At 50.5% G+C, this 26,702-nt stretch overlaps 1 protein-coding gene across 1 annotated transcript; it reads right to left on the reverse strand.

Annotated features, from left to right (window-relative positions):
- TBC1D10A (TBC1 domain family member 10A) lies at positions 1–26,702 on the reverse strand. The gene is made up of 9 exons (XM_008056169.2): positions 26,611–26,702; positions 13,678–13,777; positions 7,768–7,875; positions 3,700–3,806; positions 2,905–3,019; positions 2,760–2,825; positions 1,884–2,073; positions 1,618–1,772; positions 1–806 (listed from the first exon to the last, which is right to left on the reverse strand). The coding sequence occupies exons 1-9, from the start codon at positions 26,616–26,618 to the stop codon at positions 330–332; spliced, it is 1,326 nt and encodes a 441-aa protein (XP_008054360.2). The 5' UTR covers positions 26,619–26,702; the 3' UTR covers positions 1–329.

Genomic DNA, 26,702 nt, shown 5'->3' on the forward strand with positions numbered 1-26,702 from the left:
TCTCTACACAAGCATGTTTATTTCTGTACAAAACACGTTTCTATTTTACACAAAGAGCACCCCACCCTCTCCCCTCGCAGCAGCATCCTAGCCCCCAGGAGGAGAGGGCTGAGTGAGGCCCCACCCACTTGGCCCTGGTTTCTGCCTGCCCTGGCTGGGCCAGCCTGAGTTCCACTCTAGAGAAAATAAATAAGGAGGCTCAGGCAGACTCTATCTCGGGCAAGCAGCCAGGGGGTTTGGCCCTCAAAGGGTGGGCAAGCCCTGGAGTGTCAGTCCATGAACCGTGTAGGTATATGGAGACCCCGCCCCGGGGGCCTGAGCTGCCGAGGTTACAAGTAGGTATCCTCACTCTCTTGGGATGTCAGGCTCTCCTGGGAGTGGTGGTGAGCTGAGTCCTGGGGAGCTAAGTCCTGAGGGACTGGGTCCTGGGGGACCGGGTCCTTTGGAGGCATGTGCTGTGGGGGACATGCATCTCCTGCAGCGGCCACCATCAAGGCTTGATTTGGGGCCAGAGTCTTGTCCTGCTGCCCACTGGCCTTCGTCTGCTTCCGCTGCTCCTTCTGAACCTGCATGGGAAGCCTGGGCTTGGCTCTGGAGCCAGGGAGCAGGGCATCTGGGGGTAGGCGGATGGACGGTGAAGGTTGCAGGGTGGGCCGGGGGCCGGGTTCTGCATCTAGGATGGCCTTGGCGCCGTGCAGCCTGGGCGGGGAGCGGCACTGCAGCTCACCCCGCGTCTCCTGCCAGCGCCGCAGCTGGATGAGGTGCTCACGCTCAATCTGGCGCTCTGTCACAGGCAACTCTACCACCTGCAGGGACAGTGACAAGCATTGGGCACCAGGAAGAAGGACCTTCCCCTCTCTGCCTCTCAGCCTGGGCTTCTGCTCTCCCTCAGCATCCTTTAGCCCTGGCTGTAAAACACTGACCCCAGGATGGGGGTCCAGTTCTCAGCTACAGTCACAAGTCCCAGAGCTGAGCGCCAGGTAAGCCAGACACTTGAGACCCACTTGCCTACCTCAGTAGTGACAGTAGGGGTATAGCTCAGACAGGACAAAACCTGCTCTTGACCAACCTGTCCCCTACCACTGACCAGGGCAGCCTGGCAGCCTAGGCTCAAATCCAGGCCACTACCTTCTTGCTAGGTGACTCTGGGGGGAGTTGCTTAGTGATCCTGCCTCTGTGAGCCTCCGTTTTCTCATGTGTAAAAATGGGGAATGCCACAGCTGTTAGGAGAAACAGATGCAAAAATGAACACTGCTCTTCTGCCCCACACACTGGCATCAGCCCTTCCCCCAGCCTTTCGGCTCAACCCATAGAAGCTGGCCACACATGTGCTACCTCATTATAGTCCCTCAGAGACAAGTATCCAAAAAGCAAGAAAAGAGGGAAAATAGAACCAGGGCTGTGAATGTGTTACCAGGGAGGAAGAGGGTTTATGAGTCAGGTAAAGAAGGCCCTGCCAAACTGGGCCTCGCTGGGCCCCACACCGTCCTGGACTGCTGAGCAGTGGCTTGGTGCAGGTGACCCACCTGCGGGGTCAAAGGACTAACAGGCCTCCTTTAAAGGACCCCCACCATGTCCCTCTCCCTTCTCGTGTCAAGGAGCAGGTGTGGGCTGTACCTCCTGGACCAGGAAGGCCTCCTGCATGATCTTGGGGCTGAGGCTCCGCAGTCGCTCAATCGTCTCGTACTGGCCCTGGCAGGCTTTGACCTTCTCAGGGGAGCCCAGCGCATGCTTCAGCAGCACAAGCCCCACCCGGAAGATGATCTTGACTCCTGCATGGGGGTAGGTAGTGAGTGCTAGGGGCCTTGAGGAGATTTCTCTGGAAAGAGAGGCCCGCTGTGGGCTGGCTAGGGGCAGGGGCGTTCCCCACCCTAGGCCAGCACCTTCACAGAAGAACATGTCCCAGACGCGCAGCACGGAGCTCCAGGGCAGGGTGCGGGAGAAGGCGCACATGAACCACTCTGTCATGTAGAGCAGTGGGTCAATCTTCTGCCGGCTGAGGTGCTTGTGGGCCACTGGTGACACCTTCTGCAGCAGCGAGAAAAGGATCTCCCCGTCCAGCTGAATCGCCTCCTGGGGAGACATTGAGGCCACGGGGCCATGACCTGCAGAAGCCAGGGCAGGGACCACACCCCAGCCCCAGCTCCAGCACCAGGCAGACATTCATTCATTCCTTAGGCAGCTACTGCCCGCAGGGTGCCAGCCTCTGCAGGGTGCTGGGATACTGGGATACAATAATAAGCAGACCAGAGACAGCTGGTCCCCTCCTGGAGCTTACAGTGAGAGGGGGCACATGGGCAGAGATGGGGGTGGTGGGGAGCCTCAGGGCCCAGGACAAGGCAAGAACAGGAAGGTTCTCGAGCATGTGCAGGAGGGGCCCGCCTGTCAGGGTCAAGACACTCCTCAAGGGCTAAAAGCTGAAGCAAAGGCGTTTTCAGGGGACAGACAGGGGAACAGAGCTTCCAGGCAGAGGTTTAAGCCTAGGCCAAGGCTGAGGCAGGGAGGAACTCGATGCCCTGGAGGAACTTCGAACCTGACAAGTGGCCAGAGCAGCTGGAGGCAGAGACAGAGATGAGTGTGGAGCCGATGATGCCGGAGCCCAAGAAACCTGACCCCGACAGGCCTTGGAACTTCAGCCTGAAGGCAACAGAAGGCTGGCAAGGTTTTAACCTAGGCAGGAGGTACTGTGGAGAGAAAGGCCTGGAGGGGCCACAGCGGGCATCCAGCTTGGGAAGGTCCCAGGCCAGGCAATCACTCACCAGTTTCTCACTGTAGTAGCCAGGCAGGTACTTCTCACAGATCTGTACCAGGCACCAGAAGGCTTGCTGTGGGCAAGAGAGATGTAAGGCCTTGCTGCTGGGGGTTCTCCACCTACCCACCCGCCTGCCCAGGTCCTGGTGGTACCTCAGCAGGCATGTGCATGAGCAGGACAGCGGCGATGGGTGCTTGGGCCTGGCAGTAGCCCTCCTCAGGTCGGTACAGTGTATAGGCCTTCAGCACACGGAACAGGTCTTGCTGGCTATGGAGAGGCCAGGCATGGCAGTAGTGACAGGTATGACTCTGCTACCTACTACTCTCACCAGTGCCCCACTGGACCAGAGCTGCCTCAAAATCTGCACTTCCCTGGAGAGGGGAGGTGACCTGCTTGTGGCCACCAAGGGGTCAGTCTCTCACTGCAGCTCATGGACTCTCATATGATGAGAGAAGGGAGATGGGCAAGGGCTCCCCCATGACAGATGAGGAAAGAGGCTTAAAGAGAAAGCAGGGCCAGGGCAGGATGCCAGACACAGGATAAGATGTGACAGGGACTGGAGCTTGGTACCTGAGCTCCTCAGCCAGCCAGCTTTGTCCCCAGCGTCTGACTTGATCCTGTTGCCTGCCCCATCTCTCTTCTCCTGCATATTCTCAGCTCACCCAGCTCCCTCTAATCTTTCTCCCCAGAAAAACCTGTTTCTAGAAGAGGCCCAGTCTGGAAAAGCTCTCGCACTCTGGGGAAGCAATGATGTAAGCTGTTCCACAGGTAACAGAAGATGCTAAGAGCACCCATCAGACTCAAAGCAAAAAAGGGAAATACTAACAGTAGAGTTCTGGGCACCCAGCTTCTGAACCTCAGATACCCCAGACTCACTGTACCTCCTCTACCCCCTGAGGGACAGGACCTGGAGCCACCTCCCAGCCCACAAGGCCAAGCCTGCTCACCCGTGGCCTCCCCGGGACACAAACATCTCATGGAAAGGAAATTGCCGGTGCAGGTCACGCTCAATCACATCCAGCCACTTGGGGTCTCCAGGGGACATGTCCAACTCCTAGAAGCAAAGGCAGGGACACACATTAGGGGCTGGGGATAATGAAAAAGGGACACTCCTGACAGGACACTGCTGTCCCAGGTATTGAAGGAGCCCTCTAGCAGGAGTAATGCCCACCCAATCCCATCATGGACTAGGCCTTCCTGAGGACAGGTAGGGAAGCCAAAGTAAGGATGCCTGGATATGGGCCAAGGGGCAAGGTGGGAAGGGCTCTAGAAACCCTGAGGAGGGATCCTGGCTCTAAGAAGACCTGTGTGGGCAAGAGTGTCCACACCAGCTGTGGCTGGAAAACCTCTAGGCACTTAATTCAGGACTCAGATACATTATGTTACATCCTTAAGATGAAAGGCTGCTTCTCACACCATAGCTACCACCTGTTGCCACTGCTTTGAGTCAGGTGCTGAGCAGAGTAGGAGCACCAGTGGGCCACACTGACTCAACCTCCAAAGACAGGTCATATCATTATACTGTGTTCACAGATGAGAAAACTGAATGTCAAAGAAGAGTCACTTGCCCAAGGCCTTGTGGATAGAAAAATGGTGGAACGGGGACCAGAAGCCAGGTCTGACTCAGAGCTGTCGATCCCAGCTCCTCTGCAGCTTGCCTCCCTGTGCAGGTGGCATCACCGATTCAGGAAGGGGTGTGTGTGTGAGTGATCTGCACAGAGCACTGTCTGGAAGGATATGATATCATCAAACTACTGACCTCATATGCTTCTCTGGGTGCTGGGGTTTCAACCAAATTTTACTCCTTTTTTTGAACTTCTGTGAACATTCTGGCATGTGTACTTTTATATAAACAACAGAGCTATTACAAAAAAAATCTTGGTCATTTGAAATGTTCCCTGTCTTGATTTGCATGTTGATTACATGGATGTGTATTACTTGTCAAAACTCACTGAACTGCACACTCAAGATCTGTGCATTTTACTCTATGTAAATTAATACCTTAAGTTAAAAATAAAAATAGGGCCAGGCATGGTGATTCATGCCTATAATCCCAGCAATCTGAGAGGGAGGTGAGAGGACTGCCTGAGTCTAGGAGTTTGAGACCAGCTCGGGCAACATGGCGAGACCTTGTTTCTACAATAAAATAAAAAAATTAGCCTGGTGTGGTGGTGCGTGCCTGTAGTCCCAGCTACTTGGAAGGCTGAGGTGGAAGGATCATCTGAGCCCAGCATGGCTAGACTGAGGTGAGCTATGACCATGCCACTGCACTACAGCCTGGGCAACAGAGTGAGGCTCTGACTCAAAAAAAAATTTTTTTTAATAAAATAAAATAAAAAGAAAAAAATACATAAGGAGGAGATGCAGAGGGCTGAGCAGGGAAGCAGAGCAAGTACAAGTTGCCTGCCAGGCAGGGGCAGCATCGGGGAAGCCCTCAGGAGGGAGGCCAAGTCCTTGGCAAACACACGGAATGGGTGTAGACACAGGCCCTGACCTGTAGGCCCTGAAAACCCTGAGGAGGGATCCTGGCTCTGGGAAGACCTGTGTGGGCAAGAGTGCCCGCCCCAGTTGTGGCTGGATAACCTCTAGGCGCTTCATTCAGGACTCAGGTGCATTATATCACATATAAGCCCCTTTCCTTCATGTGCCTCTCAGTAGGGGTTTCCCAATATTAAGCTAAAGAAGTAGGGTGCCAGGAAGTTGACTAGAGAGAAAGTACTGAGAAGAAAGGGTACGGAGTGCTGAAGGTTGGAGGGCGTAGGGAGGGGCGGGGTCTCCATAGAGTGGAGCAGGCATACAGAACAGAGGTAGGTGTGTACCCTCTGGAGCTCCACATGCCCTCAAAATGGGGCTTTGTGTCCTGTCCGCCCCTTGGTACTATCTGAGCACAATGCAGCTTTCATCAGAAAGGGGAGGACCCCACAAATTCTCCTGGTAGTTCTCATGAGGTAGGGGCTGGAGAACCCCAGAAGTAAATTCCTAGGATGTGCTCATCTGGTACCTTAGCAGCCCAGGGCACTTGGCCCCATGTGTTGGTGAGAAAGGATGCTGAGAATTAAAGTCAGGTGCGGCAGTCACTGGACCTGCAGCCTCCGCCAGTCTGAGAAGTGCTGGTACCATCGTGGGGTGAAGCCAGAAGAGAAAACCAAGTGAAAAAGGACAGGAAGGTCCTGCCTACCCAAGGAAGAAGGAAGAAGCAACAAGTGCAGAAGATGGAGCCATCAGGGCCTGTTGAACCTGCCCTGACTACTGAGGTTGGAGTCGGTCACCTGGACTCCATGTTGAATGGAGGGCTCTGAGTGAAAGAGGGAGCACAGGAACAGGCACATGCTGCCACCATAGCCCCTTCACTGCACCCCATCCCAGCTCATGTACCCAAAGCAGGCAGAAAGAGCTTCTCATGCTTCCTCGAGGTCACCCACAGACAAAATCCTTCAGGTGTGCTTGCAAACCACTCTTCTGGCCCCTGGACAGCTGTGGGAACCTGCTACTTTGCTTCAGTGCATCAAGATGGTCTTTTTCCGCAAATCTACCTCCTAACACAAGCAATCTCCCAGACCCCACAGGGGTGGCCAACTCTGCACACAGATGCACACACCTCCACACTCTGCTGCACGCACTGTGGGCTCACTCACACCTGCTGTACAGTGCAGCCAGGAGGCTGACCAGGCCTCCCACATTTTCGCTCTCATTGTGTAGGCTCTGGCAGCCAAGTCTCCTGCTCTTCCCAGGATGCAGCCCCTTGAAATGGAGAAGAGGGAGCCATCGGGAGGAATACTCAAGTCAAGAGGCCATTTTAGTGAGACCTGGTATTGGTGTCTGGGGGATAGTCCAATTGCCCTAACTCAGAGCTGCCCTAGCCAGACACTCCACCAGCCTCTGCTCCCACAAAGCCAAGTGCTGCTAGCAAACAACTCTTACCTCCTCCAGATCCAATAGCAGAAGCTCTAGGCTGCCTTGCCCGGCAGCTATCCACCCTTCTCAGAGAATAGTTTTAGCAGGACAGGAGTGTCCACCAAAGAATCACGAGGTATGTCAACAAAGAGCTGGTAGCTAGTAGCTCTGTCTCACTGCCAGTCCCAGGGGCCTGTAGAAACCCTGATGCCTGGGGCCTGGTCTGGCAGGTAAGCTGGGGCAACCCCAGGAAAGCCAGCAGCCTCCCCATAGTTCCCTAAGGGAACAGCCTAGAGGAGCTGCCCCACTTAGTAAATAGAGAGATAGTTTACTCTGGCCACTTTCTACTTCACTGGCCTTTCAGAGGTAGACGGGGGAGGTGGGCTCCCCCTGGGCTTAAGGCCAGAATGAGGCTCTGAAGGCAGCTGTGCTGTCAAGGAGGCTGGGTGCAACGGCAGAAGCACCACTCCTATGGAATGTCGTGGCGGGGGCAGCAGAAGGGGGATGGGGGAGGCATGATAACAGAGGGCACTGTCTCTGGCTACTGACTGGCTTCTGACCCCTGGGGATAGTTGGGTTTGACTCTGCCACCCCCAGGGCTGAAAACCCTGCAAGCTGCACAAGTGGACTTTGTCTGACCAGGCTTGGCCAAAGCAGGAGACAGAGTAAAGGATGGGAGACCAGGAAGTGCTGCGGGTCCTCAGGTCCTGCTGAGCAAGCCTCCAAAGGCAGAGTTTAGGGCCCAGGGCAGTTAGCAAAGAGCCTCTGAGTGTCCCCTCCTGACGACCAAGAGCTGTTGAGCCCAAGGAAGCAAAACCTGAGTGGCTGTCAAGAGAAAGAGCTGGAATGAGGGGTGGCAAAGTTGTCTACCCCACTGAGGGCTACTCAGGGCTGGAGCCTCAAATGTACAGAGCCCTGAAGAGTCACAAGCACCCAGGACTGAGCCAGTTTGGTCTGTTGGGGTCCAGGTAGTCAGGCACACTGGGCACTGAAGAAGCTTGAGGTATGTTCCATGGATTGCTTGTCCTGCTGAGGTTCAGGTGAGTACATGGAGGATCGCTACATGGGGAGGCCACCAAGAGACACAGAAGGAAGGGTAGAGTGAAGGAAGGGAGACTCACGTCAAATTTTCCAGGGTTCTGCTGCAGTTTCACCTTGCCTCCTGATAGGTACTGCCAAGCACGGCCCCGCAGAGAAGGTGGGATGCCTTTCTGGCACCGCAGACGGATCTGAAAGTCAAAAGGACAACTGTGTCCACCCAGGCAGCTCCCCCAGCCCAGCACCCCTACAGTACTTGGTAAGTCTTCAGTGCACGTATCGGCAATAGCAGAAACAGGGGGAAAAGAGGACTTTCCTACAATGCAGATCCCATGATGGTGGAGGGGAATGACTGCAATTAGATATGCTGCCACCAGGTGATGGCAGAGTCCCACATCCCCTGATCCAGTGACAGACAACACAGACATTCCTGAAGTCTACCACCAAATTCTAGACCCTCATACCTACTTTCTAAGTCAAAATGAAACCATACAAGTTGGGTGAGCCCCATGGTTTGCCATCAGGGAAGAAACTAAGCCAGGCTCGGTGGCTCAGCCTGTAATCCCGTGCTTTGGGAGGCTGAGGTGAGTGGATTGCCTGAGCCCGCGGGTTCGAGACCCACCTGGGCAACTTGGCGAGACCTCATCTCTACAATAAATCAAAAAATTAGCTGGGTCTTCAGCCTCAACCTTCCAAGTAGCTGGAACTACAGGGCATGGTAGCACGCGCCTGTAGTTCCAGCTACTTGGAAGGCTGAGGAGGAAGGATCGCTGGAGCCCAGCAGGTCGAGGCTGTGGTGGTCAGGGGCGGCCACTGCACTCCAGTCTGGGTGACAGAGTGAGACTCCAACTCAAAAAAAAAAAAATACATTGTGGTCGCAGCTGCAGTCACAGGGAAAGTAGTATACAAGATGAGCCATAATGTGGCCCAGGTACTTTCACAGGGATGCTGGTTTTAGCAGTCATGTGGCAGGACACAGCCAGTCCAGAGGGGAGAAATCTCAGCAGAACTCAGAAGAGGGGAGGGAAATCTCAGCAGAACTCAGAAGGAAGAGGGGCGCTGCTCAAATCGTTCTCTCTTTGTTTTGGTCAGGAATCCCCTCGCTTCTCCTCTCCTTGACCCTAAGTCTGGGGCACAGGCAGCTGGTCTGGGCATAAGTCCTGATCCTGGCCCTTGCTAAAGTAGCCCAGGTCTTTCCTGCCACTCATAGAATGGGAGAAGTTGAGGGAAGAAGTATTTGAGGAGCTCATGACCCAATGATAGTGCTCAATTCAGGCTAGCCGTTTTTTTTTTAATCAGAAAAAGTTTTCTATCACCACAGCCCAGTTTGAAAAACTATCATGTCTTTTATAAATGGGGAAACTGAGGCATAGAATGGGAAAAATTGAGGTCAGTCAGTGACCCTACTACCTCCTAGCTGTACTACACAGGCCAAAGGGATCCAGCCCTGTGCACTTTCTACTTCACTGGCCTCTCAGAGGTGGATGGGGGAGGTGGGCTCCCCCTGGGCTTGGGGTCAGAATGAGACTCCAAAAGCAGCTGTGCTGTCAAGGAGGCTGGGGACAATGGCAGGGGAACCACTCCTATGGAATGTTGTGGCAAGGAGTTGGGAGGAGGCCCTCAGCCCCTGCACTGAGCAGCCTGACCTGGGATAAGGCAGGTGAGTGCTCAGGCATGAGAAGAACATCTGGATACAGGTTTAAATCCAGTGCTGATCTTGAGCCAGTCACTTCTCATTAACTGTAAGATCAGAATGATAATACCTAATGCTCTGCAGAGTTGTTGAAAGGATTCCATCAGAAGGGAAAAAATGCTTAGCATGGAGCCTGACACACAGATCGTGCTCAGCAAGTGACAGCTTCCTCTCTGCCCCTCCATCCCAGGAGAACGCTGACACAGACACTCCAGGGCCCCAGCACATACTTAACTTCCCCTCACCTGGAAACCCCCTCAACAGTCCTGCTGGAAGCTCTCAGGGGGGGGAGCACAAAAGCCCTGGCCTTCCTGATGACCAGCACAAACAAGGGAAAATTTTCCAAGGGTCAGAAAGAGTCAAGAACCAGGAAGGAGTCAGGCAGACAGGCTGAGGGCAGTGGGGGAAGAGCAGCAGTGGCTGGTCACAGGCTCCAAGCGAGAGCTTCTGGGACTGCCTGGAAAGTGGGAAGAGGAAGGGAGCAGAAGGGAACTGCCCTAGTCTCAGGGAAGTTTCCTGCTGCTGTGGGACACAGGTCTCCTTAAGGAAGCTGCTTAGCCCAGGTTTTGGCAAAGGGATATGGTACAGCCCGGAGCCACAGGCCCTTCGAGCTTCTCCCAGGGCCAAGCTCGCCAAGAGGCAGCCTCCACATCATCACAACCCCCAGCATACTTGGCCTTCTCCAGGAGAGCCCTGATCACTTTCTGTCTACTAAGGTTCTCAAAAAGGCCCTACCCTCACTGAAGTCCTAGGGGTTAGGGACAGAGAACTTTCCCACTCTGGTCTCCAGTTTTCTCAGCACAAACGTGCTAGAGATGGTCACCTCTACTCTGCCCACCTTAGGGAAAATGGTGGAATCAGTAAGAATAAAGCATGAGAAAGTATTCCCAGTAACAGCAAAGGACTACCATTCTCTGAGAAAAGGCTTGGAAAGGAGGTCTCTGACGAAAGCTAAGCAAGGCCACACCCTTGCTTGCTGAACTCTGTGAGGGCAGGGCTGCTGCTTACGCAGACCCCAAGGCAGGGCCCTACAGGGAAGACAGCATTCCAGCCACAGCCCTGCCTCCCTGCGGGCCAAGAATTCTGTCCTGGACACAGCTGGGGAAGGAGAGGTGGGAGGAAGGGAAAAAAACACCCTCCCAGCAGGGCTATGTATGAGTCCAGGAGAGGTGTTGAACCTGAGCCCACTTCCTGAAACAGGTATTTTCCTTCCTGTGCCATGATTGCCGGACCAGAGGGAGAGCCCAAGTGTCCACAGGCAGGCCAGAAAAGTTCCCAAGGAAGGGCCTGGTATAGCTACAGCTGAGGTAGCAGGAAGGTTGCCTGGTGGTGGTCTTGGTCTGGAGGGGAGCAGTGGGTTAGGGTCTTCAGGTAGTTAGGGCCACCTGTGGAGGCCTCAGCTGGCCAGGGGTTCTGCTGAGAGGAGCTCCCCAAAGCTCCTCTCTGAAATCCCCATTTTCAAGAAGGCCAGAGCCACAGTACCTGCCAACCACCAGTCACCACAACAGAGAGCAGCAGAGCAAGTTACAGCTTGGGGTAAGAGCCTGAGGAGTGGCGAGGCAGGAAAACAGATCGCAGAGTCAAAGCAGGAAGTAGCTTAGGAATAACTGCCTTAATTTTTTTTTTTTAAGAGAGAGAGAAAGATTTTCTAATGAGCAAAAAATAAATGAGTGTCCCCAAAGCCCACATAGAACCGCGAAAAAGAACCCAGGTCTGGGTGAGCCTCTCCTCCTATGGCACAAGGCTCCCCAGCCTATGAAGCACTTATAGTCACCACCTCACAGGAACCTGGCAACAGGATTATCACTCCCACTTAACCAGAGAAACTGAGACTGAGAGGGTGAAGAGACTTGCCCAAAAGGTACACAACTAGCCATAGGCGTGAAGAGAGGAAGGGAGTAGGGCTGAGCCCAGGCCCATACCTGACTTACAGTCCTGAGTTTTCTGCTAGGCCTTGCAGTCTGGACCATACCAATGTGTCTGCTAACAAGAGCAGGCAATAGGGTTCACTCTGTGCAGTGGGAACTTGTACAGACTCAGGCTATGAGGCTCTCCACAGGCATCCTCTAGGTCAAGGGACTAGACCATCCCAAGGGCAGCCAGGACAGCAACACATATTCAAGAGTGGTGGGCAAGAATGTTCCTATGGGGTGACAGAGGTGGTGCCTAAAGATCGTCTGACTAGAAAAGGACTACTGGATATTTTCATTTTTGTAAGACTATTTTTTTTTTTTAGTCGGAGTCTCACTCTGTCGCCCAGACTGGAGTGCAGTGGCCGCTCCCGGCCACCGCAGCCTCGACCTGCTGGGTTCTGGTGATCCTTCTACCTCAGCCTTCCGAGTAGCCAGAATTACAGGCATGCGCTACCACACCCGGCTGATTTTTTGATTTATTGTAGAGATGAGGTCTCGCTGCCCAGGTGGGTCTCGAACCCGTGGGCTCAGGCAATCCACTCACCTCAGCCTCCCAAAGGCGCAGGATTACGGGCTGAGCCACCGAGCCCGGCTGTAAGACTATTATTAGCTGGGTGTAGTGGCTCACACCTACAATCCCAGCACTTTGAGGCCAAAGCAGGAGGATCACTTGAGGCCAGGAGTTCGAGGTCAACCTAAACAACAAAGAAATACCCTATCTCTACAAAAAATTAACTGGGTGTGGTGGCACATGCCAGTAGTCGTAACTCTTCAGGAGGCTGAGGCAGGAGGATTGTTTGAGCCCAGGAGTTTGAGGTTACAGTAAGCTATGATCATACCACTGTACTCCAGCCTATACAAGAGTGAGACCCTGTATCTTTTTTTTGTTTTGTTTTGTTTTGTTTGGGTTTTTTTTGAGTTGGAGTCTCACTCAGTTACCCAGACTGGAGTGCAGTGGCCGCTCCCGGCCACTGCAGCCTTGACCTGCTGGGCTCCAGCGATCCTTCCGCCTTAGCCTTCCAAGTAGCTGGAACTACAGGCGCGCGCTACCACGCCCGGCTAATTTTTTTTTATTTATTGTAGAGATGAGGTCTTGCCAAGTTGCCCAGGCGGGTCTCAAACCCGCGGGCTCAGGCAATTCACTCACCTCGGCATCCCAGAGCACGGGATCACAGGCTGAGCCACCGAGCCCGGCCTCTTTTTTTTTTTTTTAAAGGGCCTGGTGCGGTGGCTCATGCCTATAATCCCAGCACTTTGGGAGGCTGAGGTGAGAGGGTTGCCTGAATCCACGGGTTCAAGAACAGTTTGACAACTTCGCAAGACCACATTTCTCCAAGAAGTCAAAAAAAAAAAAAAATTAGCTGGGCATGGTGGCCTGTAGTTCCAGCTACTTGGAAGGATTGCCTGAGCCCAGCAGGTCAAGGTTGCAGTGGCTGAGAGGGTGCCACTGCTCTGCAGCCTGGATGACAGAATGAGACTCCAACTCAAAAAAAAAAAGACTGGCTGGGTGCAGTGGCTCGCTGCAATTCCTATAATCCCAGCCCAGCACTTTGGGAGGGCAAGAGGATTGCCTGAGCCCAGGAGTTTGAGACAAGCCTGGGCAATATGGCAAGACCTTGTCTCTACAATAAATAAAAAAATTAGCTAGGCACGGTGGTACATGCCTGTAGTCCCAGCTACTCGGGAGGCCAAGGCAGAAGGATTGCATGAGCCCAGCAGCTGTTGTATCTGTGATCATGCCACTGCACTCGTTTGGGCTAGAGGGAGATTCTGACTCAAAAAAAAAAAAAGAGATTTATTAAACTGTGAAGTTACTTTTCTTTCTTTCTGCTTTGGCCAAGAGACAAGAGAAAAGCCAATCAAATTAATCTAGAGGGTGAGGAAGGCTCCTTACTGTGGTGGGTAAGATGGCAGGTGCCTGGGTTCAAATCTTGATTCTGCAGGTCATCCAGAAAGTAGAGATACCAATATTACTAGCCTCACACCAGGTTGTTGCAAGGATTATCTGAGGCAAGTGCCGAGCACGCTGCAAATGTTCCCTACATATTAGCTAATATATATATTATAAAGGCCTCCCTGACAGGTGGTAAGCAGTACTTCAGGTTTTCTCCCAGGAAGGCTAGAGAAAAGCTGTCTATAGGCCTACTGGCTAAGAATGGCTTTGAAGTTTAACTCCTTGACAAATTTCTGCATGAATCTGAAGTCATCTGCAAGGACGCAACATTCCCTCTGCCCTCCAGCCAACTTCTGTCCCCGCATCAGCAGCTGGAGGACATCTAAGGCATTGGGCAGTTGAAGGCCCTGCTTTCCAAAGCTGAAGTTCCTCCCTCTGCCTCCTCTACAGACTGCCAACTTCCCAGTCCATGTCTCAATGCCAGGCGCCTCACCTTTTTGTGCTTCTTGGCCATCCATTTGTCCCAGTTGTTGAGCATGTCCAGCCACTTGGACTCCCTTTGCCTTAGCACCTCCAGGGGGACTTCCTCCAGCCTGTGGAGCAGAGGGCAGGGTCTGTCAGTGGTGCCAAGGAAAGCAAAGGCCTTGGCTTTGGTCCCAGCCACCAGCCTGGTTGGCTCTCCGTTCCCCCCCGCCCTCCATCCTTGCCGTTCCCTTTAGGACTGCTAACTCATGAACACCCTATTGCAGATGAAAGGGAATGCTGTTCCCCTGTTCCACCACCCCTCCAAGACATAAGCCAGAAAGACAGTGGGTTCAAGTGTCTACTCTCCCAGTGTGGCCAGGGACTGGGGTCACTGTGCCTCTCTGAGGCAGAGGCTGAGCATCTGCATCTGTGCACCAAAGCAAAGCATTCCTCTCCTGGGTCTGCCTCAGTAAATAAGCCTCTTTGGAGAGCCTGTGTGCACGGTGCAGAGTTGGATGCCAAAACTAGTCAAACAAGTACAGAAATAACATGTTCACCTCTTCACTCAAGCCAAGCTAGTTACTCAGAGTTTCCCCAGTTATGCTTTGAACTTTTCCCACCTCTCAACCTTTACTCATGCCAGTCCCTTTGCTGGAATGCTCCCCAAGGTGTTCCACGCCTCAAAATCCTACACACACTACAAAGCTCCTTCAAATTCCACCTATTGTATTTGTATATCTCTCGACTGAGCATTTATCACAACTGCATTGGTACTGTTCTAGAGCAAGTCTCTCTGGGTGGGTTGTGGGGATGAATTCCTGTAACTAGAACAAAGTCCCGACCCTCATGGAGTGGATGTTCTTGTGGGCGCTGAATCTAAGGACAACATTTCAGCACAGAGACCCACCCCAGACATGCAGATCAGCCTGAAAGCAGGTGGAGGTGGACTAGGGCAGGAACCCTGGCTTAGTCAGAGATTATATCAACTGAGTGGGCTTCCTCCAAGGAGTGAGTCCCCAGAAATTCACAAGTTCACTTAACTCTGAGGGGCAGAGAGAATAAACTAACATTTGCAGGCTAGACATTCTACATATACTATTTTAGTCTATAAACAACAAAATGTATGTGTGCATTGCTCTATACATACCTATACCCTTTTTTCTTAAAATTAATTTAAGTGGTGGATTATTGATCTTTCACATTATTTTTTGTACTTTTTGTATTTTTATTTTCAATTTTAAAAGTACTTGACAGTATTGACAGAATCAAATATTAATGAAAGATGAGGAAACAAAGGCTGAGAGAGGTTAAGATACCCAGGCAGGGAATCTTGCTCAAAGTCAAACAGCAAATCAGTGGAAAAACCTGGACTCAAATCCAAGAGCTGGCACTCAGGGCTGCCTGACCTCTCAGAAAGGAGCACAGGCTGGGCACGGGGGCTCACGCCAATAATCCCAGCACTTTGGGAGGCTGAGGTGAGAGGATTGCCTGAGTCCATGAGTTCGAGACCAGTCTAGCCAACTTGGCGAGACCTCATCTCTACAATAAATAAAAAAATTAGCCAGGTGTGGTGGCGCATGCCTTTAGTTCTAGCTACTCAGAAGGCTGAGGTGGAAGGATCACCTGAGCCCACCAGGTCAAGGCTGCAGTGGCTGAGAGCATGACACTGCCCTCCAGCCTGGGCGACAGAGTGAGACTCCAACTCAAAAAAAAAAAATTAAATTAAATTAAAAAACTAGCTGGGTGTGGTGGCGTGCGCCTGTAGTTCCAACTAATTGGAAGGCTAAGGCAGAAGGATTGCCTGAGCCCAGCAGTTTGAGGCTGTGGTGGCTGTGAGCGTGCCACTGCACTCCGGCCTGGGCGACAGAGTGAGACGCTGACTCAGGAAAAAAAAAAAAAAGAAAGAAAGGAGCACAGGGTCGGAGGCACTCAAGGCAGCTTGGAGGAGGCTCTCAGGAACAAGACTGGGACTTGGGGCTTGGCCTAAGTCTTGAGTCTCTGATTCTCTCTGCCGGAAGGAAATGACTTTCACTGCTGTGACTTTTACTGGTTGGAAGAGCAGAGGGAGGGGCCCTGGCAGAGCTGAGGCCTCCAAGACTCAAAAGGGCAGGTCCTCTTCTTCTGTACACTTTTTCTGGGGAACTGCCCAGGCCTTAAAGCAGCCTTGGAACTGAATAGCTGAGGAGGGACTACAGCCTTGGGTAAGGAGGCCCCCTCTATACATTGACACAAGTCACCCTTTTTCTCATCACTTGAGGCAGTAATGCACAAGATCACTCCTTTCCTTTCTTTTCCTGATATGAACAAAGCAAGGACCTAGCTTTTAGGTAATTGACAAAGGGACAGGCATCTCCAGACAACCCCCAAATACCCAGGGAGCAGACACTAATGCCCACACATACCAGGCCATGATGCCTTCTACTACCTACCAGGCAGTCACTCACGCAATAAGTCAGAGGATGAGCTTTCCAGTTAACTAAATGGAAGGGTGCCCGCACTAGTCAACAGGAAGTTCTGGCAGTTATGGATATAGATAACAGCTGATCTTACCCACTGCGCAGATGAGGAAACTGAGGCTCACAGAGGACGAGACTTTCACCTGAGATTACCAGTTTCCAAAGAACTCCCATGTGATTAAGTACACACCAATGTGTGTGCTTCAATCAGTCTTGTTTTGTTGATAAAATCTGACTGTAGGGCCTCAGAGATACCCATTCTACTGCGAATACACAGAACACTTTAAGTTGAGAGTTCTTTTAACTGATGCCAGATAACAGCTCAGGCAGTTTCAAAGCCCCAATGTCAAACCGGAATTTCAATAGGGTACAAAACAAACCACCACATTTCCTGGATTCTAGGTACCACTGGTTTTAAGCTACACCATTAATTTGGCAAGATTTTCTCAGAAATAAACAAAAAAGCCCATTTTAAATGTACATGTCAATCAAAATGTTTTGATTTTTAAAATCTTAAATTGGGAACATTTTGAGGAAATATGGTTATTTGAATGGCTTTTCCTTGAATAGCAGAGTTTAAAACACCTGGGGATGGTAAGCAGGAAGACACTGCAAGTTTGGCTATACCCAGCACCCAGCATACAACATGCTCTCAGCACACAACTACAGGGAGATGTCTCTATGGACAGCATGTGCTCCTGAAAAGTTGCAGGCTATCCATTTTTTAAAATCAGAAGGTTCATGTCCTCCTTCAGTTGAGTCAGTCAGGATCTTGGAAAGCATCTGATCGAACTGCTGTCTGATACAGGAATCCCTTCTACAGCATGCAGGTCTCCTTCCCTCACAAAGACTCAGTTTCCTTATTTGCTTGGACCCTGCATAGTGAATTTGACCCTCTAAGGATGCCCAGAGAGGAACTGTGAAATTAAGCTGAGGTGGGGGTGGGGGGGTGGGGAAGTCCTTGCAAATAGTGTGACAGTGTAGAAACACTGAAGTGGTTTCCTCCTGACAGTAGAGAGAGGGCATGAGCCAGGTGCTAGTGACAGAGAGGCTGATCCAGTATAAGGGAGCAAATGGCCCCTGGGTGAAGCCTCAGATCTCAGGGCCTCGCTCACCCTCCAGAAAACCCCTCTTTCCTTAAGGTGGCCTGAGGGAGTCTCTGCAACCAAAAATGACTAATAAGATCAGTCTCTTGTGGCCCAGCCTCTGCTGGAACTCTTCCAGGAATGAGGCCTCATTACCTGCAGGTGAAGCCACCCTATTGTGAAACAGTTTCTACAGCTAAAACTTTCTTTCCTACGTTATCCCAAAATTTTCCAGGTATCTTTTTATCTATAATCTCAACATCCACTTCTGAGGCCACACAATTCTCAGATCTCTCTCTTACCAGGCACACACCCACATACTTATCCCTTGTCATTCATCCATCTCTTCTTGGAAGCCCTTTCTTATCCCCTCTCCAAGTCATAGTGACCCTTCAGGGCCCAAGATAACATTCAACTACAACAAAAATAGTAGCATCAGCAATAGTAGTCCCCATGTATACATCATTTACTACTTGCCAATTTCTCAAAATGCTTTACATGTACATTTCATAATAACTCTACCTACTCTAATATCATTCTCCTCATTTTATAGTAGAACCCAAGATTTAGTAAGATCACGTGCCATGCTAAAGCCCATGTAGCTATAAGTGGCAGAGCTGGGACTCAAACCCAGGACCTGCCTGACTCCACAGGCCATGCTCTTAACCCTTGCACTATATTTTTCTGCCTCCTCAGGCCAAGCCCTCAGCCTCCACACCTACCTGTCCAGATCTCAAAAACTGTCCTCCAATCTGAAGACCTTAATCCTGGCTTAGAACACCGCTTCCCACACTTTTTTTATTTTTTATTTTTTTTGAGTCTGAGTCTCACTCTATCACCTAGGCTGGAGTGCAGTGGCACACTCATGGCCACCGCAGCCTCGACCTGCTGAGTTCAAGCGATCCTTCCACCTCAGCCTTCCAAATAGCTGGAACCACAAGCATGTGCCACCACTCCCTGTTAATTTTTTTACTTATTGTAGAGACGAGATCTTGTCATGTTGCTCAAGGCTGGTTCGAACACCTGAGCTCAGGCAATTCTTTCGGCTCTGCCTCCCAAAATGCTCGGATTATAGGTGTGAGCCACAAGGCCCAGCTCATTTCACACACTTTTTAAACTAAGACCCACATCAAGAAATATTGGTTGGGTGCGGTGGCTCACACCTATAATCCCAGTACTTTGGGAGGCCGGGGTGAGAGGACTACCTGAGCCCATGGGTTCGAGAACAGCTCGGGCAACTTGGTGAGACCTCATCTCTATAATAAATCAAAAAAAATTAGTTGGGCTTGTTGGCACATGCCTGTAGTTCCAGCTACTTGGAAGGCTGAGGCAGAAAGATCACCTGAGCCCAGCAGGTTGAGGCAACGGTGGCCGTGAGCATACCACTACACTCCAGCCTGGACGACAGAGTGAGTCTCCAATTAAAAAAAAAAAAAGAAATATATGAGTTTATACACATACAACTTTGAAATACATTTTATGAAACAAGTTGTCCTCACATATACTAATGCACTCTGATATTTTCAGTTCAATTTCATATTATTCAATTCTATTTTCTTAAATACTGGTCACAGTTCCCTAAACCTGATTTCAGCACCAATCCATAAACGGGTCCAGCCATGAAGTCTGAAAAGAGCACGTCATTATAACTTGCTCTTATTGCTCAGCACTGTCCTTTCCTAACTGGACTGGTCTTGAATTTCTATGATTCCACCACAGACCTCAGATCCCACAGTTGCTCAACAAGTGTCTGCTGGTTTTCTCCGTGACATCATTATTTTCATCTTCATCTGCACTGTATTCAGGGCCACAAATTACTGCTGCCTGCAGCAACTTTATTTGTCCCTCTAATAGCTCAGTGAGGTGGAGCCCTCACAGATGAATTACTATGTCCATTTGACACATGAGAGACATGGTCTAATCAGAGAGGTTGTATGATTTGGGCAAAATCACAAAGCTAAGACATGAGTGGCTGAACCAGGGTTCCCCTCTGCCACAGTGACCCTTGTGCTGCTTCTGAATCCCCAGGAAAGGCTTTGGGGAAATCAGGCCCTTTTCCTGATGCTGTGTGGCTCGATGTCTGGTCCCCAAGCCACTGGAGACAGTCTAGCCCTCTCCTCCAGTATTCTGACTGCCCCAGTCTGCCTATAACTAGCTATGCTTAGCAATGCCAATACACTGGATGGACAGTTTGCAAACACAACCTCAGTCAGAAAAGGTAAGCCTGGACAATCTGCTGTTTGCTGGCAGCTCTGTTTCCTGAGGGAGGAAGGCTGAGAGACAAAGGTCGCACCTGATCAAGCCTGTCAGGTTCCTGGGCCGAACTAGGCTTAGCCATGCTGCACCATGCCATGGCCCAAAGGGCAGTGACTTTTCTCGCCCCATTCACTGCAGGCTCCTGGTTTCCTAACCTCCTGAAACCCTGGTGGTTCCCAAAAGTTCAGAAGGACAAGACCAGTTCCCAAAGCTACTGAGACCAAAGGTGGGGTGCTCTCTCCCCTTGGCCTTCTAGACATCTTGTGCTTTCAGCCCAAGCACATCTTCGCCCCTCTGGCTAGGCAGACTCAACAGGGGAGGGTACCACCTCTTATCCTATCCTATGGTGGAAGGTAAACCTTGGTCTCAAGAAATCCATCTAACCCCCTCCTCTAAGTCTCACTCTCCGAAGCAGTCCCGACAAAGAGAAACATACCCAAAGAAGAAAGCCCAGGGTCACAGACACAGGACTGATCCTCCTCATCTCACCCATAAGAGAGACCAAGTAGGAAATGGGGGAGAATAAACAGAGTGAGAACCTTGAAGTCAACCGAGCTAGGTACCCCAGCTCCTCCATCTACTAGCTAGGAGATCATGGACTAAACATTTGACCTTCTAAGCCTCAACTTCTTCATCATTGGTGGAGTCATAAGGTACACCTCCTATTTTATGGGGTTGCAATGAGGAATAAAAGTGTATAAAGGCCCAGCCTGGTGGGTGGCCAGCAAATGGTAGCTATTAGGTGACTGGTGTTTGTAGTTTACCTAGCACTTTCACATCTCTTTTCTCATCTGACTTGTCCCTATACACAGCCCTTTGAGGGAAGCAGAGCATGATTATCACCATTTTACCCATGAAACAATCAAGGGAGGCTCTTAAAGACTGTGTAATTTGTTCAGTAACTCCTGGCTTCTGATCCCAGCTTTACCACTTTTATACAGCTGTGTGAAACATGGCAGGTTGCTCCACTCTGAGCTTCCAGTTCCTCATCTGTAACATAAGATGTTACAGAGAGCAGCAGTATAGATGATGGTGAGACAGTGTGAGCTGACACTTTTTTTTTTTTTGAGTTATAGTCTCACTCTGTCGCCCAGACTGGAGTGCAGTGGCATGCTCACAGCCACCGCAGCCTTGACTTACTGGGTTCAGGTGATCCTTTCACCTCAGCCTTCCAAGTAGTTGGAACTACAGGCATGCGCCACCATGCCCAGCAAATTTTTTGATTTATTGTAGAGATGAGGTCTCGCCAAGTTGCCCAGGCTGGTCTTGAACCCGTGGGTTCAGGCAATCCTCTCACCCTGGCCTCCCAAATTGCTGGGATTATAGGCGTGAGCCACCGCGCCCGGCAAGCTGACACATTTTTAGAACTAGCCCTGTACTAGCTCTGCCAGGCACTACATAGGTACAAAATTCCCCACAGAAATAGCTTTTATTAGCTCCTTTTATTAGGCAAGTACGCTAAGATTCAGCACAGTTGAGTAATCTGTCCAAAGTTACACAGCCTGGAAATAGAGGCTGCCACAAGCACTAAACTATCCAACATATATACAGTGTCTGACACAAAACAGAACCTCAGTCCCTGCCACATTCTCTTCCCTCTTCTTCATCACTCTCTGTGCTGACAAGGGCAGTAGTGAATAACACAAAGGAAGGATGGAGGCAGCCACAAAGTGTAGAAAACTGGGAAGTAGATGTGCAGAAAGAGCTAGTCAATCACAGATCCAGAGACAACGAGGGTGGGGGAGCTTCCCTCTCCCATTCAGAGCATGAAAGGGAAATGAGGATAAACAAAAAGCTGACCTACTTTGCACAGTAGGTAACAGTTCATTACTCTAAGATGTGGTAACAACTGAAAGCATAAATAGCTTTTATATAGTTCCATAAGAAGTGATGATGGGAGACCAGAGTGCAGGAGAGGGTAGGATGACAGTCAAGGCTGGGAGATCTGTGAGATCACTCAGTGAGGCCATTCCTTCCCTGAGACAGAGGAGAAGGCCTATAGCCCAGAGGGTAAGTGATCTGCCCAAGGCCATGCTGCAGTAGATATGGAAAAGAAGGTTGTCTGCAGCAGCTTGATGCTACCTCCTGTGGCTTGGCCACCCCTGCCTTGAAGCTAGCTGGCTGTGCCCAGGCTCCTTGTCTGGGGGAGAGCGTCTGGCTTGCTTCCTTCTCCCTTGCTCCCAGTGTAGGCTAGTTCTGGGCCTACTTCTCTTTCCCAAGAGGAATTCCCTGGGTCTGCTCTTTCCAGCACTGGGTCAGTGCAAAATGGAAAACAGGTTGTCTCCACTCTTTGCTGGCCTTGGTGCCCTGGGCCTCTGCCCAGCTCTCCAGTGTGCTCAGCTCCACCCTACTCAATATGAAACAGAAGAAATTGTTCCTTTAGGCACACAATCTTGCTGTCTCCAAAAAACAAGGAATCCCTCCCTTCTCTATCCTACTCAGCTAGGGAAGGGCACAAACCGACCATAGCAGAAAACCCCAGGGCAGCCCTCCCTGACAACTACAGGAAAATATGGAGACTACTCTCATCAGAAGACATCTATTCTCCAAACTCCAGCTCCTATCAGGTATAGGGCTAATTGAAATTCCCAGTTGGTGACTGGGTCCTCAGAGCACAATCTCATTCTTACCAAACTGTTAAACATTATTGACAGATCTTACCAAAATTAGTTTTGACTCACTGTTTATATAAGGCCTCTCCTCTGCCCAGACTCCTTCATGGCTCCCTACTGACTTCCTTGTCCAAAAGGAACCTCAAGACCTTGTAGCAGGGTGCCATGGTGTGCGCCTGTGGTCCCAGCTACTTGAGAGGCTGAAGCAGAAGGACTGCTTGAGTCCAGTTGTTAGAGACTGCTGTGAGCTATGATTGCACCACTGCACTCCAGCCTGTGTGACAAAGCAAGACCCTATCTCAAAAAAAAAAAGAAAAGAAAAAAGAAACCTCAGGCCCTGGCTGTCATGCCCTCCTGTTCCCCTGTGTACTCTTCCTTTCTCTCCTAGCTCTATCTCTAGGTATCTCTCCCCCCGAGCCACTCTCCCTCAAGCCCCCTTCCCCATTCTAATTTGCTCTCATCATCTTGGGAGATCTCACTCAGAATGCCCTCACATCTCTACAAAGCCTTTCCTACCTATTCCAGGGACAGAGCACTGTCAGCTTCTCATTATATTCCACACACATCTCTCTACAGCCTGTGTTCCAGGCTCTGAATCCACAATGATGAATAAAACGCAGTCCCTGCCCTTGAGGAGGTCAATCTGCAGAGGATTCAGATGAGTGGGTAAATAACTAGCACACAGAGAAGCGCTATCAAGAAGCACGTAAAAGGTGCTAGAAGACTGAAAGTCCCCAGGGAGTGGGGGTGTCTAGAGAAAGCTTTAAAAAGGAGCTGACTTTGGATCTGGCGAAGTGGCTGGTCAGTTAAAGGGGAAAGGACACACAAGGCAGAAGATTCAGTATGTGCAGGTACAAACTAATAGGAAAGGGAATGACTTGTTTAGAGAATGTGAGAAGTCCAGTGGAGCAGGTACAGCTTCTCTACTGGACTGTCTGCTCTGCTGAGGCAGCATTCCATGAGAAGGGGTGCTCCTGGAGGCACCTCATTCTGCAGTGTCCTGGGCCTGGAACAGTGCCTGATACCTAGCTGGCACTCAATAAAACGTGTATCGACCGATTCATTTGCTTTGTGACCTCAGACACTCTAAGTGTCATTCACTGTTGTCAGAAGTGAGAAGAGAACACTGTCTTCTACCTTGAGATCAGGCAGGCAAAGCACAGTAAGAGCTTCTTGATAAAGAGCATTCCCCGTCTGGCCTGGTACTTAGTTCTAGATCTTCCTCAAAGCCCAGAACAGGACTGAGTACAGATCTGCTAAATGATGGCCTCTTACAACATTAAAATTCTAATGTTCAATTAACTTAACTGAATGTCTGGTGTAATTTACCAGGCAATTGCTATGCACCAGACATTGTGCTTAGCACTTAACACATTATTTCATTTAATCCTGACAAGCCTATGAGATAGGTCATCTAATTATCAACCCCCTTTTGCAGATGAGGAATGTCAGGTTTTCAGCAAGCCAGTAACTGGCCAAAGTCTACAGCAAGCAGGGGACAGCACTGGGAAGTGAATCCAGGCCCTGCACTTCTTCCGCTCTGTCACTTAACTGCAGTACGAAGTGCTGTCCTCTAGGCTGGGTGCAGACAAGCCTTGCTCCCATGGAGCTTGGAGTTCAAAGGACTCAGAGTCATAAACTATGTGATACTTGGCAAGTCACTTTACCCCTCTAGGACTTGGCTTCTACCTCTGTAAAATGGAGATTATGATGATAACTACATCTCACAGAATTAAATTAGGAGGTATAGGGAAAAGTCTGGTCCATACAGGCTCCTTTGTGAAATGGTGCTACCATGACTGTGTGGGAGGACAGAAGTGCTCACTCAGAGGCAGGACAGGAGGCTCAGGACAAAGTCTACAGGGAACACAGAGGAGGGTGGTAGTAATTATGCCACTAACTTGAAGGCAGAATCTTTCAGGGACCCACCTCCTCTTTCACTTCTGCTTTATCTTCACAGACCAAGGAAAGAAAAAATCAGGCCCTCAGATCAGGGCTCTGCTCCAAATGACTCAGTGAGGAACTGATGGGGGGATTCCCAACCTGCCCTGGCAGGCCAGGAAGCTGCAGACCACAAGCTGAGTGGGACTAGTTAGGCTCCTGTCTAACCACTAAGGTCCTGGGGTGAGAGGGCACAGCATGTGAGGGAAGCCACATCTTTGTACCCTTGCTGCATTGTTCTCTTTACCATTATACCAAATGCATGAGGTGAAATCTCAGAAGTAATTCACACTCGAATTGTGAGAACCACCATGTTCCTCAGAGCCTTTACTTTGTGGTAGACACTGTGCTGGGTGCTTTACCAACATCTCGCTTAATCTTCATAACGCACCCTCACCCAATGCCACCAATGGCCCATTTACAAACTCAGAGGTTACATACCTGGAAAGTGACAAAGCCAGGACTCTAAGGCATATCTGCTGGTGTCTTGAACCTGGGCTGTCCTAGGCCCAAGTTTAGATTCTCTTTCTTGAGAAGGCAAGACAGAGAGAAAAGTGATCAGGAAAGATGGATTCTGGATCATAGTGTCCAAGGCCCAGAGTACACTGAGAGGAACATCCACATTTATGCCCCTTCTCTGGACCCCTCACAACCCAGCTGCTCCTACCATGTCTTTGGATTATGTATGGAGACCTGGGACAGGAGTCATGGCATCCATCATAACAACTCAGCAACAATCTGAGAAATCTTAGGAGAAGTGTAGACACTTAGGGCTGGGCTGAACTCCTAAGGCTGGGATGGGAGAGGGAGGAGAGGCCACACAATGGCCACCAGCTTTTGTAAGATGGAAAATTGGGAAGGAGGAGTTCTGGGTTCCAGGCCCAGTTCTATTACTTGCTCAGCCTTGGTTTTCTTGTCTGTAAACAGGGTACAACCATATTTACCTACCAATAACGCATTGCTTCTATAAGGATTACTGCAAGATAGTAGGAATGAAAGCACTTTGCAGACTAAAGAGCTAGACAAATCAAAGCATTCTCTTATTTGTTTACACCCCCAAAGACATGAAAGCAACTGGTTCTGCACACAGAGAGGTTCTCTCACAAAGTGATCAGAACATGCTGGAAGCACTGGCTTCTGTGGCACGTGCCACGATAATGACCCCTTGCATTTGTATGGTACCACAACAGAGAACTTCTCAAAGCATTTTTTTTTTTTTTTTTGAGTCGGAGTCTCATTCCATTGCCCAGGCTGGAGTGCGGTGGCATGCTCACTGCCAACACAGCCTCAACCTGCTGGGCTCAGGTGATCCTTCCGCTTCAGCACTTCAAGTAGCTGGAACTACAGGTATGCACCACCATGCCTGGCTAATTTTTTTATTATGTAGAGACGATGTCTTACCATGTTGCCCAGACTGGTCTCAACCCTGGGCTCGGGCAATCCTCTTGCCTCAGCCTCCCAAAGTGCTAGGATTGAAGGCATGAGCCACTGTGCCCCGCCCAGCTCAAGGCACTTTTCACTCCAAGGTTAGTCTCAGAATGTTAGAAGTAGATGTCTTCAACATAATCCTATTAAAACTGCCATATTTTGTGTGTGGGGCAACATGAGGATAAAAAGATTAAGCACCTTTCTCAAGGTCACAGCTAGTTAATGGCTCAGGGAGGCCCAGGTCTCCTGATCCTTGTTCAGCAGTGTTTGTTTACGCAATGCTAATCCAGTTATCTCATTTGAGCCTCACAATCCTTTGTACACAGCCACAACTGTAACTACTTGCTTAATGTCTGATTTCCCTACTAGGCTGTAAGTCCTTTGAAGGTAGGACCAGGTCTATATCCTGAGCCTAGCAAATGAGCTGGATGAAAAACAGGAAGCATTAGCCCCATCGTTGGCTAGGGGGATATGCCTAAGTCACATACCACAAGGGTTAGTGGTAGAACCAGCACTGCCAGCCTGACTCCTGTGCCTGGTTCAGAACCCTTTCACACACACTAGCTTAAATCTACATTTCTAGCCAGAACCTCTCATCTCTGAGAAGCCGTTTGGTTGTGCCCCTAAATAAATGTTGAGGGGTTTTGCCCTCTCATAAGTGCTAGACTTGCACCTGTCCCAGACAAGGCACCAGGTCTGAGAACAGAATAAAGACACTGGGTGAGGTCAAGTGGGTCCTCAGCTGCTATCTGCCTCTCCTTGATCAGTTTACACGATGCCCAAAGGTCCAAACCAACCCTTCCCAGCTGCCATAACACCCTAAAGTAGGTTTTTCCATGCCCCACTCCTCTCTTCCGATTCTCCCTGCAGGCTTTCTCGCCATCCAATTTGTTTACCAATCAGAGACCACAAAGCTCAATACCACTTACCCCACTCCCTCCCTAGCCAGGCCAGCTAACCCACTCTCCTGCTGGAAGGAGACAAAGAACCCCTTGATGTGCCCTGGGTGTGCCAGCCATGTCAGGCACCTTGAGGAGCCCAGGGCTGTGACAAAGCAGAGTCAGCATCAGCCCACTGTCCGCTTTGGAGAAAGGCCACAGCTGGCTTTGCCTCCCTGTAGCGAGAAGGCTCCAGAATAGACTAAGAGGGCAGGGCCACTTCAGGTAGTCCAGAGCCTTCCCACTTCCCCATCAGTCCACACAGCCAGTCATGAACCAAGACCTAACGATTTGTTGGCCTCTTCATCCTCATTGCTCCAGACCTCTTCCAGGCACA

This window comes from Carlito syrichta, unplaced genomic scaffold (assembly GCF_000164805.1).
Source record: "Carlito syrichta isolate Samal-C Ts95f unplaced genomic scaffold, Tarsius_syrichta-2.0.1 Scaffold302276, whole genome shotgun sequence".
In the NCBI taxonomy this organism is placed as follows: domain Eukaryota; kingdom Metazoa; phylum Chordata; class Mammalia; order Primates; family Tarsiidae; genus Carlito; species Carlito syrichta.

Excerpts from the sequence above, each read along its gene's own strand:
- TBC1D10A (XM_008056169.2), bottom strand. Across the intron at positions 3,020-3,699 it reads GTGTCCCGGGGAGGCCACGG|CCAGCAAGACCTGTTCCGTG; the intron begins GTGAGCAGGCTT and ends GCCTCTCCATAG. Across the intron at positions 2,074-2,759 it reads GCTACTACAGTGAGAAACTG|GAGGCGATTCAGCTGGACGG; the intron begins GTGAGTGATTGC and ends ATGTCTCCCCAG.